At 45.5% G+C, this 14,668-nt stretch overlaps 1 protein-coding gene across 2 annotated transcripts in view; it reads left to right on the plus strand.

Moving 5' to 3' along the window:
• Positions 1–11,331, plus strand: part of SNX25 (sorting nexin 25) — a 165,390-nt gene extending 154,059 nt beyond the window's left edge. For both annotated transcript variants that reach the window (XM_024219250.2, XM_029910594.1), the window contains 3 exons: positions 2,560–2,741; positions 6,406–6,506; positions 10,774–11,331. In XM_024219250.2, the coding sequence (XP_024075018.2) occupies positions 2,560–2,741; positions 6,406–6,506; positions 10,774–10,854 (364 nt within the window). In that variant the 3' untranslated portion in view covers positions 10,855–11,331. The remainder of the gene's footprint in view (positions 1–2,559; positions 2,742–6,405; positions 6,507–10,773) is intronic.
• Positions 11,332–14,668: the final 3,337 nt, after the last annotated feature.

A 14,668-nucleotide genomic window follows, 5' to 3' on the forward strand; every position in this document is an offset into this window, starting at 1 on the left:
CTTCGGCTCTGTTTAAGAACCGAGATGCCCCAGCGCTACTGGCTTCGGGCAGCCCCCATGCCTCCGGACCCTGCGCCGCCAGAGCCCGGGAGGGGAAGTGCCCGCCCGGCGGCTGAGGTCCGGAGGCAAGGGGGCTGCCTGAAGCCCATAGCGCTCGGGCAGCTCGGCTCTTAAACAGAGCCGAAGAGTCAGGGGAGGAGCAGAGCCGCCATTTTCCCGGACATGTTCGGCTTTTTGGCAATTCCCCCCAGACGGGGGTTTGAGTGCCGAAAAGCCGGACATGTCCGGGAAAAAGAGGACGTATGGTAACCCTAGTACACCACCTGCACCGAGGCTTGACAGATGGTCCTCCAGAAGGCAGTCTTTATGACAGTCTTCCACAGTCGTTTTGCTGGGGGAATCCCCCGTGGCCAGACTGTGTCACTTTGTCACTTTACCTGTAAAGGGCCAGATATGGGTAGAGATTTTACCCTAAATATTTCTTCAATAATTACTTTTCTGTGTAAGCAATTGCTGTAGTTGCTAAGGGATGTTAGGCAATAGTGAATAGAAGGGGAGGTAGTCCATGGGCTGTTCTCTCTTTTTAGATGTGGCCCACACTATGAACAAGTTGAAGAACGCCTGATGTTACTCCTATATAAACCTGGAGTCATTCTGAAAGTCAATGGGAGTTGAGTGACTAGCTCCCATTTGTGCCTCTGAAAATCTCCCCCTAATCTCTGAAGGCCATAACTCCATATTAAAGATGAAGGTGGTTGCAATCTGCTCCATCTAATGCTAATTACATGTGCTCCTCAGGATACTGGCAAATTACCATTTTGGAAAAGTTTGAGCACTGGGAGTTTGTATTATAACCTGTAATTCTTCTTGGGGAAAACCTCCGAAAGTAAATCAAACCAAATATTTGTAAACATCAAAATTACTGTAATGTGTTTCCATGTCAATGTATGGTATCTCTTATTCGTAAGTGAAAAATCTACTCACTGACAAATAAATTGGGCTATTTGTCATATTGGTTTTACCCGATTGGATAATGTTTTCCATTAGAAAATGGAGGACAGCTATGATAATAGCATTGCACTTCCAAAAGTCTGTAAACTTCAATTATTTCTGCAGTACTTTCACCCAGGTGAAAGATCACTGAGAATCTGACAAAGCAATATTTTACCTTATTTTAGCTGTGATGCTGTCATATAGGTAGATAACACATCCCAGAAATCAAATAACAGTACAGGCTGGTCCCATCATCCTTTCAGCAGCTCAAGTCGCACATGCCAGAATTGCTTTAACAGCTTCCCACGGACATTATGTAATGGAAAATCGGACAAGAAATAATGGGAAATGTTGTGGTTGAGCCCTGATAGACTAATGGCCTTTGACAACAGCTACTTACTGAGTTTTAAATTGATTTTTTTCCCACTTGTATGTTCACATAGTGCAAATAGGTAGCAAGAAAAACCTTATCCCTGAGAGAGGGAATGTGTTTGTGCACGCACACTTTGAGTGGGGTTTTGTTATTGTTGGGGGTTTTTTTGCTCATACCTTTGTTTGTTTTTAAGGACTTAAACTGTGTTATGATTTTTAAATTGTGGTGGTGTAGCAAAGCAGTTAGTATGGTAGGTCATTGCTCTGGAGCTGGTTTTATATCCCAGAACTTGAGTTCTTTAAGCAAAGAGTGCTTGAGATTATACAATTAGCCACAGGAGGAGGTGACCAGCTCTATCAGTCACCATGGTTACAGCACAGGCTATGAAGGAGCTTCTGGGTACATTTCAGGAAAAGCTTCATCCTGTTTTATCCAGCTGGAACATATGCCCATACTATCAGGGTGTGGTTCCCAACTACCATTTTACTTCTCAGTGTGGCTCTTCACCCTCCTCAGCTTTTCCCGAGCAGTGAGCCATTGTACAAGGCCCCACAGTGTGCTGCTACTGTCCGCTCCTTTAAATGTGTGTGTTCCTTAAATTGCATTGAGTTCCATCTTCTTCACACCCCAGTATCATACATTTGGAACAACCCAAGCCACGTTTCCAGTAAGAGTGCATATAGCTGAATAGGAAGTGTGGGGGGGGGGCCAATCAGGGGCGGCTCTGGCTTTTTTGCCGCCCCAGGCAAAAAAGCCTCCCGCCGGGGAGAGCGGAGCCCGGGCAGCCAGAGCACCGGGGGGAGGGCGGCAAGCCCCGCCGGGGCTCCGCTCTCCCCGGCGGCCAGAGCGGCGAGCCCCGCTGGGGCTCCGCTCTCCCCAGCAGCCAGAGAGCCCCGCCGGGGCTCCGCTCTCCCCGGCGGCCAGAGGCTGCGCTGGGGGGAGGGCGGCGAGCCCCGCCGGGGCTCCGCTCTCGGGCCGGAGCGCCGCGCCGCCCCCCTCCAGGTGCCGTCCCAAGCACCAGCTTGGTGGGCTGGTGCCTGGAGCCGGCCCTGGGGCCAATGGCCAAATTATCTGTTATCATAGACTGATAAACTGGCACCATTTTATGAAGTTTGTCGTGTCTTCCACCATTTGTTTGTGTCATAATTCATACTTCAGATTTTACACATTCTCCTTTAAATTTCTTTTTAAAGACAAATACGTGACACAGTAAGCTGGATATTCAGTGAGCCAATGCTTGTTTACTACATCAGTGTATTCCGAGATGCTTTCTGGCCAAATGGAAAATTAGCAGCCCCAACAAGATCCAAAGGTGAAGAGCAAAGTCAGGAGACAAAACAGAGAGCACAGCAAAAACTACTTGAAAACATTCCAGGTGAGAACATCTACATAACCACATATGAAAGAAGTAAAGGTTAGCCCTACATTTTTCTTTTTGCAGTTTAGATCGTACCTTCTAATGCTGAAAACAGGCACAATCTTGATCCCAACCCTTCTCTCTAGTGCCTCTGGAAAGTAAATTGCAGCACTGCCAGGCCCGGCTCCAGGCACCAGCTCAGCGAGCAGGTGCTTGGGGCGGCCAAGGGGAAGGGGCGGCACGTCGGGCTGTTCGGCGGCAAGTCGGCAGCGGGTCCCTCTCGGAGGGAAGGACCGGCCGCTGAATTGCCGCCGAAGAAGAAAGCGGCGTGGTAGAGCTGCCGCCGATCACGGCTTTTTTTTTCGCCACTTGGGGCGGCAAAAACCCTGGAGCCGGCCCTGAGCACTGCTCAGTGCAGAATGGGACTTATATGCCCATGTCTAACACAATTAAAAAGCTGGTAGCAAAGTCAGTAGAATCTGACTCTTCTCTTCTGGCTGAGATTTCAGAACCAGCTTCTCCCACCTCACATTCTGTCCTCATATTTGATTTTTACTTCTAAGCTTCAAACACTATTTTTAGTTTGAACCCTTTCATGAGGGTGTTAGATAAATTTTAGTGACTGTTCCTAGTCATTCCTTAGTGTCTCATTTGACTTTTGAAACTAACTAGATAATAATCATTTTTAGAATAAGATGATAAAGCTAATGCAATTTAAAGAAAGTAAAAGAAAAGCAAACAAAAAACAATACTTATCTGATTTGGGGGCATCAAATTGTGCACATAGCTGGCATATGTACCTGTGTGAACTTCTTCCTGTTGTTCTAGTCTGTAAGATGAGAGTTTAAGTAACTTTTTTCCAATGTAGAATACAACAATTTAGGCATAGAACCAGGAAAATAACCCAGAATTGCTATCTCCCAGTCCCATGTTCTAACCACTTCTGAGCAGCTTAGCTGAATACACTAAGCTTTTCCTACAGATTTACATCTCTTTTGCATTCAATCAAAACAGAATGTTTTAGGCCAAAAATTTCATACTCTGATTTACAAGCCTCTATATGGATTTAGGAGCCTAACCTAAGTGGCCTGATTTTCAGAAGTGCTGATCGCCCATCAGATCTCTTTAGCTTTATTTTGTAGACATGGTATCAGCACACTGAAGCTGAGCCATATGTTCCTGGCTAGATTCTAACTGCTGCTAATATAGTTCCAGGTAAGCTTAGCTTGGCACAGGTCTCCCAGAGTGGTGTTCTTCAGAGGCAATCTATTCAGAAAACTCCGTTAGTGACAAATACCCTCATTTTTTTTCCCCATTTATACTATGCTGAGAATGTTCTTCAGTTATTTGGAGTTTGTCTCTACACTGTTGTTGTGTCCTGATAAAATAGGGACCGTCCCGATATTTAGGCATTTGTCCCGTGTCCCAACCGATGGTTGGTCGGGACGCAATTTGTCCCAATATTTCGCACTGCAGGGTTTTTTTCTCCGCCGGCTACCCCACCCCCCCATGCGTCCTGATATTTTCTTCCTCTCATCTGGTCACCCTAGTTGTGCCACACATACAGCATGCCAGTATCATTTGGCTGTAGGAAGAACCCCTACAAACTGATGCTCTTCAGTGTCTAGTGGTCATAAAACACCCATCCCTGTAATTTTCTTTCTTATTGTTTCAGTATCCCTCTTTATCGGTGGAAAAGGTAGCAGCACTGCCTGCTAAAGTTGCCAGCTACTTCCCAGTATAACACTGTGATTTCAGTTGCTTATTACTTTGACAAACTTTAACCACGTGGTCATAGGCAACCCTAATTCTGGCATTTCATAACTTTTGAATGCTTGATTTTGCAACCTTAACATTCAGTTAATGTTTTTGTGTGTAATTAGTATGTACTAAAATCAACCTTCTCCATATTTTTAGACCTACTATTGTTTTATCAAGAAACCAAAAATATAGAAATCTTCATTTATCTACTCAGCTCAAGCCAGTCAATATCCTCCCACTGAACCCTTTTTTCTTAGTTTTATATTAGATGTAAATGGTTGATTATTCTGTTGACTGGAACTCATAAAACCTGTATGCTCTTGAGTTTGTATAGAGGGTTAAAACTTGAGTGAGTCTACTATCACCATCATGTGAAAGCCCTGCACAAAATTAGAGCACACACATTTTCCCCAAATGAAATTATTCTTTTCTTTGAAATAATTTAATATAAATAACACAATATGCATTCACTATCCATATGGTATCAGCAATTTGCAAGGAATTGCTTGAAGGCTTGATTTGAGCTTTAGGGAAAAATGGTTAGAGGTTTATCCACACTTACTAATTTGCCACTTCCTAACACGTTCCCACACACCCTCAGTTGATAGTATTAATGTTTTCAAGCCAATACTTGCAGCTTCTTCCTCTTTTGAGGATTACCTAGGCATTTTCACCTTTCTGCTATACCATATTTCATTGTAGGCAAAGTTAAGGTAATCTTTTCCTCCTTTATTCAAGAAATGTTATCAACTTTTGGGACTTGTGTCCTGGCACCAAAGCTCAGGAGATGTAGCTATTTGTTCAAGTTTGTGACCGTCTTCTTCCAAAGAAGCTGAATATCTGGGAATATACAAATAATAAGCATATAGTTTTCTGCCAGAAAAACATCTTGTAACTAGTGACTAGGAAATTAATAGTAAATCAACTGACAATTGTGAAGGTACATTTCAAATTTTACCTAATATAACTTGAATACCCTACTACCTGATCTCCCCATCACCTGCATAGAGCAGGATTAAATTATATATTTGACTGCTTCACTAAGCTTTCTGTTATATACACACACTTTTGAGTAATTTGTAATTTTTGTTCAACAGGCAAAACACAACACAAAGTGTGCATGGAAAATATTTGACATATAGTATAAAGCACATCATAATAGGCGTTTGGTACATTATACATACTTGGCTTAACATAACTTGGCTTACTTGGCTCCTTCATGAAAAACACAGGATGTCTAGGGGCTTTTTATGTAGCAAAATGGAATGTGCTGCATGTTGCTAATGGTCAACTAAAAAAGCCCTAGTTTTTCCTTCCTAATAAGACTTGTTTAACTCAAATTGTAAATAATTCATCTAGAAATTTTTTCACTGCTCTCTTTATTTGGGCATATGTAGGCTTTTTAATTTAGAGAGGCAGCACTGTGGCAAAACTCTGAGCTCATCTCTCTCCCCTCAAGTCACTTGTTCAGATGATCAGAAACTGATATTTTCAACTAATTTAACTAATTGTATCCCTTATCTACTCATGTTGTGTATGTGAATATTTGAATAACATGAGAATACAGGCTTGATGCTGTGCACTGCTAAGCACCTAATATGCCCGGTATATCTTTGATAATAGCACTCAGAGGGTGTTGCCAAAACAGCATAAACAAAATTCTGATTTTTAAAGGTCTTTGATGCAGATGCTTAAGCATATGCCTAATTTTAAGCATGTGAGTAATCTCATTCATTGACAGCTCATATGCTTTAAGTTAAAGGTGTGCTTAAGTTTCTTGCTTAATAGGAGCCTGACTATATAACTCTAACCCACTGTCATGGTATGGGGTGTCTTCTGGTACACTTGCCATTAAGTAATTGTAAGCAGATATGTTTTCTCAACATCAGTATGAAAATACAATCTAAAATGTTTGTTGCAGATACTCTGCAGAGCCTTGTTGGACAACAAAATGCCCGTCATGGTATAATCAAAGTGTTCAATGCACTGCAAGAAACTAGAGCCAATAAGCATCTACTATATGTGAGTAACCAGAATGTTATCTGTGAATTTTATTATCTTACTAAGTTCTGAACATTCTAATGGCTCAGTATTAGAACCTTTCAGACTGATTTTTTTTCTTGTGTTTGTACAGTGCCTGGCACAATAGGGTCCTGATCCATCAATGGGTCTCTAAGATGCTATGACAATAAAATAATTGGTAGTCTCAGAAATGTCAATATGCCTAGAAACAATAAATTGTTTTCTTGCTGAGATTTCTTACATTTAGAAGGTTTTTCAAAGTGTTTAAGGGTTTAAGGATTTCTTTCCAACTAAAGGGAATCTGCATTTACATGGTCATTTAGACTTTCTAATTTTGCATATTGAACAGGTGTTTAAAAAAAAAAAAGTAGTTTCCGCTTGAGACAGAAGTGCAACTTACTACTGCTTTCTACACCTCATACAGATCCTCTCTTACTGTATGTCTACACTAGGAAATTAGGTCGAATTTATAGAAGTTGATCTTTAGAAAGCGATTTTATACAGTTGATCGTGTATGTCCCCACTAAGCGCAGTAGGTCGGCGGAGTGCGTCGTCAATACCGTGGCTAGCATCGACTCACGGAGTGGTGCACTGTGGGTAGCTATCCCACAGTTCCTGCAGTCTCTGCCGCCCATTGGAATTCTAGGTTAAGCTCCCAATGCCGGATGGGGCAAAAACATTGTTGCGGGTGGTTTGGGGTACATGTCGTCAGTCGCCTCTCCCTCCGTGAAAGCAACAGCAGACAATCGTTTTGCGCCTTTTTTCTGTGCAGATGCCGTACCACGGCAAGCATGGAGCCCGCCCGCTCAGCTCAGCTCAGCATCACCACTGCTGTTGTGTCCTGGGTGCTGCTGGCAGCAGATGGTGCAGTAGGTCTGCAAACCATTGTCATCCACTGCTTCCGCTGCAACTCTGCTCTCCTGGTGCCATGAATCCACCTCGCAGGTCCTCTCGTCGTTCGGTATAAATATCTATTCTCGTGGCATCTGTTGTCATCCACCGCTTCTGCTGCAACTCTGCTCTTCTGATCTCCTGCAGACGCCGTACCACGGCAAGCATGGAGCCCACTCAGCTTACCGCTGCTGTTGTGAGCATTGTAAACACCTCGCGCATTATCCTGCAGTATGTGCAGAACCAGAACCTGCAAAAGCAGGCGAGGAGGTGACGACAGCGCGATTACGATAGTGATGAGGACATGGACACAGACTTCTCTCAAAGCACGGGCCCTGGCAATTTGGACATCATGGTGGCAATGGGGCAGGTTCCTGCTGTGGAACACCGATTCCGGGCCCGGGAAACAAGCACAGACTGGTGGGACCGTATAGTGTTGCAGGTGTGGGACGATTCCCAGTGTCTGCGAAACTTTCGCATGCGTAAGGGCACTTTCATGGAACTTTGTGACTTGCTTTCCCCTGCCCTGAAGCGCCAGAATACCAAGATGAGAGCAGCTCTCACAGTTGAGAAGCGAGTGGCGATAGCCCTGTGGAAGCTTGCAACGCCAGACAGCTACCGGTCAGTCGGGAATCAATTTGGGGTGGATAAATCTACCGTGGGAGCTGCTGTGATCCAAGTAGCCAACGCAATCCCTGAGCTGCTGCTATCAAGGGTAGTGACTCTGGGAAATGTGCAGGTCATAGTGGATGGCTTTGCTGCAATGGGATTCCCTAACTGTGGTGGGGCGATAGACGGAACGCATATCCCTATCTTGGGACCGGACCATCTTGGCAGCCAGTACATAAACCGCAAGTGGTACTTTTCAATGATGCTGCAAGCACTGGTGGATCACAAGGGACGTTTCACCGACATCAACGTGGGATGGCTGGGAAAGGTACATGACGCTCGCATCTTCAGGAACTCTGGTCTGTTTGAACAGCTGCAGGAAGGGACTTACTTCCCAACCAGAAAATAACTGTTGGGGATGTTGAAATGCCTATAGTTATCCTTGGGGACCCAGCCTACCCCTTAATGCCATGGCTCATGAACATACACAGACACCCTGGACAGTAGTAAGGAGCTGTTCAACTATAGGCTGAGCAAGTGCAGAATGGTGGTAGAATGTGCATTTGGACGTTTAAAAGTGCGCTGGCTCAGTTTACTGACTTGGTTAGACCTCAGCGAAACCAATATTCCAATTGTTATTGCCCCGTGCTGTGTGCTCCACAATATCTGTGAGAGTAAGGGGGAGACGTTTATGGCGGGGTGGGAGGTTGAGGCAAATCGCCTGGCCGCTGATTACGCGCAGCCAGACACCAGGGCGATTAGAAGACCACAGCAGGGCGCGCTGCGCATCAGAGAAGCTTTGAAAACCAGTTTCATGACTGGCCGGGCTATGGTGTGACAGTTCTGTTTGTATCTCCTTGATGAAAATCCGCCCCCTTGTTTCACTCTACTTCCCTGTAAGCCAACCGCCCTCCCCCCTTCGATCACTGCTTGCAGAGGCAATAAAGTCATTATTGTTTCAAAATCATGCATTCTTTATTAATTCATCACACAAATAGGGGGATAATTGCCAAGGTAGCCAAGGGGTGGGAGAGGCGGGAAGTACCGGGTGGGGAGGTGGATGAGGGGAGCAGGGAAGGACAAGGCCACACTGCACTTCAAAACTTATTGAATGCCAGCCTTCTGTTGCTTGGGCAGTCCTCTGGGGTGGAGTAGTTGGGTGCCCGGAGCCTTCCCCCTCCCCCCCACGTTCTTGGGCATCTGGGTGAGGAGGCTATGGAACTTGGGGAGGAGGGCGGGCGGTTACACAGGGGCATCAGCGGCGGTCTGTGCTCCTGCTGCCTTTCCTGCAGCTCCACCAGACGCCAGAGCATATCAGTTGGATCCCCCAGTAGCCTCAGCATTGCATCTTGCCTTCGCTCATCGCGCTCCCGCCAACTCTTATCTCATTCGTCTTTCCTGTCCTCGTGTTCATTTTCTGCTTTCCTGGACTCTGACATTGTTTGCCTCCATGCATTCTACTGAGCTCTTTCAGTGCGGGAGGACTGCATGAGCTCAGAAAACATTTCATCGCAAGTGCATTTTTTTTTTTTGCCTTCTTATCTGCGCTAGCCTCTGGGACGGAGATGATAGGGGGAGCGTTGAAACATTTGCAGCTGTGGGAGGAAAAAAGGGGAGAGGAGTATTTAAAAAGACGCATTTTAGAGAACAATGGGTAGACTCTTTCACGGTGAACCAAGCTGTTAACATTACATAGCACATCTGCTTTTGGTACAAGGTCGTATTTTGCTTCTTATATTGAGGGCCTGCCGGTTTGGTGTGAGAGATCACACACGCGGGGCCGGGCAACAGAATTCAGCTTGCAGGCAGCCATGGTATACCACAGTCTTTCAGCTTCTTCAACCTTCATAACATGTGGGAATGGTTTCAAACAGCAGCGCACTCCTTTCCCATACCAAGCACCCATTGGGTTGGCCATTTCTGATAGCATGGATTCATCTCCCCAAACAGCGATCAGATCCAGTACCTCCCATTCAGTCCATGCTGGAGCTCTTTTGCAATTCGGGGACTGCATGGTCACCTGTGCTGATGAGCTCTGCATGGTCACCTGTGCTGATCAGCTTGCCATGCTGGTCAAACAGGAAATGAAATTCAAACGTTCGTGGGGCTTTTCCTGTCTATCTGGCCAGTGCATCTGAGATGAGAGTGCTGTCCAGAGCGGTCACAATGGAGCACTCTGGGATAGCTCCCGGAGGCCAATACTATCGAATTGCGTCCACACTACCCCAAATTCGACCCAGCGATGTAGATTTCAGCGCTAATCCCCTTGTCGGGGAGGACTATAGATTTTAAGAGCCCTTTAAGTCGACAAAAATGGCTTCATCGTATGGACGGGTGCAGGGTTAAATTGACGTTGCTAAATTCGACCTAAACTCATAGTGTAGACCAGGGCTTAGATATAGTGGAACAGATCCTTAGCTGATGTCAGTTGATGTGGCTTCAGTAGAGTTGCACCAATTTACACCAGCTGAGGATCTTGCACATTATGTCAACACTGACCATTTCCCTCCTCCAACTTCCTTTTTCATATAATCAGAAACTGATTTTCTATCTCATCTTTTTGAGAAATCAGTTTTGGGGTAATGCAGATAATATCATTCTGCATGATGATATTGGCACATGGGAAATTAATGATAGTCCCATGTAGGACGGACTAGATGAACCGGGTGATCCTATTATTTGTGATTATCTGAACATCTCAGAAAGGAGGTAGAAATTCTTATTTGCTGTTTACATTAATCTTAGTAATTTTCCTTTTCTTTTTCAGGTCTTGTTGGAACTGCTGCTAACTGAACTGTGTCCTGAGCTAAGAATTCATTTAGAGCAGCTTAAAGCTGCTCATGTTTGAATCTGCACAAGTGAACCACTAGAGAAATGTCTGTGTAATAACAGACATGAAACTTATCTTCCTCTTTTCCACAGAGGGCTGACTGAGGACTATTGATTATTTTTTAGTTTTCTTTCTCCAGTTTTATGTGAAGTAAACAGACTTGAAAAGATCTGATGCTGTAGTAGGGTAGAAAAACAATGCTGCATAGTTGCCAGCTTTATTTAAATTGCTATATTTGAATACTTTTCAGTTTAAAATACAAACTGAAATATAAATGTTAATATAAGTTGTAAGAATCTAGAAAATATTTTAAACGTTTATCAAAAATGAAGTTTTGCTTAATAGTGGTAAACTAATGAATGTTGTACAGTTAATTTCCTCATGGAGGATTTGAACACTCCTTTATTGTGTATTGAAGAGCCTTGTTGTGCAATACTTCATGTAAAGTTATTGTGAAAATTTTATCTATTTTATTTTTACCAAATTTGAAGCATTTGTAAGCAATAAATAACAAAAGTGGATTATGGTACTTGATGATAATTAGTAGTTAGTGGATGAGTTTGACATCAGTAGTTTCGGAGGGAATATTTTCATTGTGTTATAGTCTATGTCCAACATGCGTCTCACAAATTAGCGTGTCATAATGGAAAGCATCTGATCAATCCCTAATTAGAAATTGCTTATCTCCTTGATTAGCTGACGTTCAAACCTCTCTTGTTGCACTCTGACATTATTCAGGATTGCTGTGTTTAAATGCACATAACTTTTAAATCTATTCCTGATTTTATACAATGGAAGTAAAACAGATACTTTTCTAGAGTGCTTTTTCGTTCATGTGTAAAAACACTTAAATATGATTTTAATGAACATGTTAATAGCTGAACACCATCAAATGTTTGTAGGTAACATTCATTACTTTCTTTTAAACTAAGTCAATATAATTGTGGTCTCTTTGAGAATGACCGCCCTGCACTGAAAGCAGGGGGGCCGTTGTCCGGGCTTGCCGGATGAAGACAGTAGTGCTTTATGGAGTGGGGGAGAACAAGATCAGAAACTGCTGCAAAAAGGTGGTGTTGGTCAGCTTTGCAGCACTGACTCACCCCCTTGGAATGTAAGGGTGGAAGGCTTTAAAGGTGCAAGCTTTGGTGTTAGAAACCCCTTTCTCCACCCAGCAGGCAAGGCAGCAGAGGATGCAGGCACGCTGGGCAGCATGGCTCCACATGGTCACAGGAGGGTGAGAGCACAGAGAAGGTTGGGAAGCTCACCACTTCCCCAGAGAGGGACAGGCTCATTCCAGGTAGTAGGTGCTTGCAGGGAGGCACTGCGGGGCTTCCAGAGTGTACGGGGCTGCAGAACCACGATGTTCTTCTACACTGAACCCAGGAGACAGGGTTGAGGCTGATTCCAGGGGTGAGTGTGCTTTGCAACAGACAGATTTTGGGAGGACAGGTGGCACAGGTGATATCCTGCCTTGCAATGTGACAATGTGTGGTGGTTGCACAGGCCTCAGGGAGGTGCAGGATCCGGGCTCAAATTGTCCATCTCAGAGGGTACTTGAGGGGGTGTCATGGAGTCCCCAGGCGATGCTCTGGAACTGCTCCCTACGAAGCCAGTCAGGACTCTGGTGAAGTCTCCTCTCTGTGAGCAGACTGTCTTCAGGGCAAGAAGCTCACACAGCTTCCATCTTCCTGGGTCTGACCTTTGGAGCATTCAGCATCCTCTGCCCCTCCATGTGCTTCCCACAGCGAGTCTGCACAGGCGGGGCCCTGGGGAAGCCAGAGGGTCCTGCACCCCAACTTCGCAGTTAGACGTGACTCTTAGCCAGCCAGTAAAACAGAGGTTTATTAGATGACAGGAACACGGTCTAAAACAGAGCTTGTAGGTACAGAAAACAGGACCACTCAGCTGGGTCCATTTTGGGGGGCAGTGAGCCAGACACCTCCGTCTGCACTTCACTCCATGTCCCCAGCCAGCCCCAAACTGACTCCCTCTCCAGCCCCTCCTCCTCTGGGCTTTGTCCCTTTCCTAGGCCAGGAAGTCACCTGATTCCTTTGTTCTCCAACACCTTTAGCTATCACCTTGCAGGGGGGAAGGGCCCAGGCAATTAGTTGCCAGGAGACAGAGTGTCAGCCATTTATGTACACGGCCTCTTTGCTCTGCAACAATTACACCACCTTATTCCACCACCTAGAGACTTAAGAAATGCATAGGGGAAACTGAGGCACCCCTACAGTATTCAGAGGAAACATTAAGAACAGTCCCACTTCGTCATGGGGGACAGGAGTGAGCCTTGCAGAGTAACAAATAGGCCAGGGCCAGGAATGGGAGTACCGGAATCCATATCAGACCCATCTGAAGGGTGCGCCCCTGCTGGGGACACTAATGGTGTTGCACAGCTGCTGCAAACTAATCTACAGTTGTTGCAACAACTTCAGGCATCTGTGGGTGATGGTCTGGCCTGGTTTCCAGGGGAGGCCCAGCATGGGCACGAGTTTGGGAGTTGGGAGACAGGCAGGTGGGGCAGACCCCCCGCACGGGTGGGAGGCAGCAGTGTGGTTGAAACCCCATGGCACATGTCAACTCATATTTGTTAAGACGTATAAGCTCCTGGGATAGAGTTGAGCTTCCTGGGGGGACTGGGGAACAGGGCACCGAGGTTGCTCCGTCCGTCTATCCTGAATACGGTTATGCTGGGGTTTCTGACCCGATGGGCGTTCACCTGCTCAGGACAACTAAGGATAAAATCCTGAGAGGGGAATATGTGGACATATTATCCCTTTTGCATAGCGAGGTGTTGACAGAGTGTAAGCTGGGACAGAGCAAACAGAATAAGGAGTTGCCCAAGCGGCCAGGGGTGCCTAAAACATGGGAAAATGGGAAGGTGGCCTTCCTTATCTATGCAGGTGTGATAGTACAGGCTTATCCGGAGAGAAGCTCAGCCTTGTTTAAGTATATGGATATAATCAGGTGGGCACATACTATGTTTGGGGGCATGTCTTGGTTTCATTATGATGAGCAGTTTCAATTAAGGGCAGCAACACAAACTGGGATCTGGTGGGACATACTACATCACACACTGTGGTTAGAGTGGATGACTGCGGGAACCAGGAGTTCACACAGACAGTGGCCTGTTCCTTCCCCTGCAAGTTCAGGAGGGGCACGAGTCACATAATATTTGTTGGGCATTTAATAACAATGGTTGTTTTCGCAGCCCCCATAGATTCAAGCATATGTGCGAGATATGCTTTGGGACCCGTTCGGCCCATTCTTGCCAGAGCGGTAGGGAACGATCGCAAGGGGAAAACAGGATTGGGGTGGGTGGCATGCCAGCTGCAGGTTTGGCTCGGCTGAAGCAGGTCATGAGGTGCAGAACACAGGCAGGGTAGGGGGGCAAACTGGGGGCAGTCCAATGGGCACAGGCACCATTGCCAGTTAGGCTTAAGGTGTTCAGGGTTATATTTGGGGGGTGGGGTTAACTTTGGGATTTTGGATCCCCTTTTCAGGGAATAGCACCCATGTAAGGTTAAAAAAATAATAATCAATTGCTGATAGGGAACCTAAGGGTCCCCCCCTCCCCGCCCCCGGGTTCGGTCCCCAACAGCACTGCAAGGGAATATCGAGTAATACATCACCTTTCATACCCACAAGGTGGCTCCGTTCACACTACAATGAACCAGGTGGCCTGCCAAAACACCCCTGGTCTAGAGAGATATATACACTAACATTTCACTAGTGTAGGTGTAGATTTTTTTTTCTATCATTAGTTTCTATGAATAGGATATCCCAGTACTGGAAGTTGGTATGGTCTACAGTGTAAACTAAGTATCTACCA

The sequence above is a fragment of the Terrapene carolina genome, unplaced genomic scaffold (genome assembly GCF_002925995.2).
Source record: "Terrapene carolina triunguis isolate 2854851 unplaced genomic scaffold, T_m_triunguis-2.0 Scaffold66, whole genome shotgun sequence".
NCBI lineage: Eukaryota > Metazoa > Chordata > Testudines > Emydidae > Terrapene > Terrapene triunguis.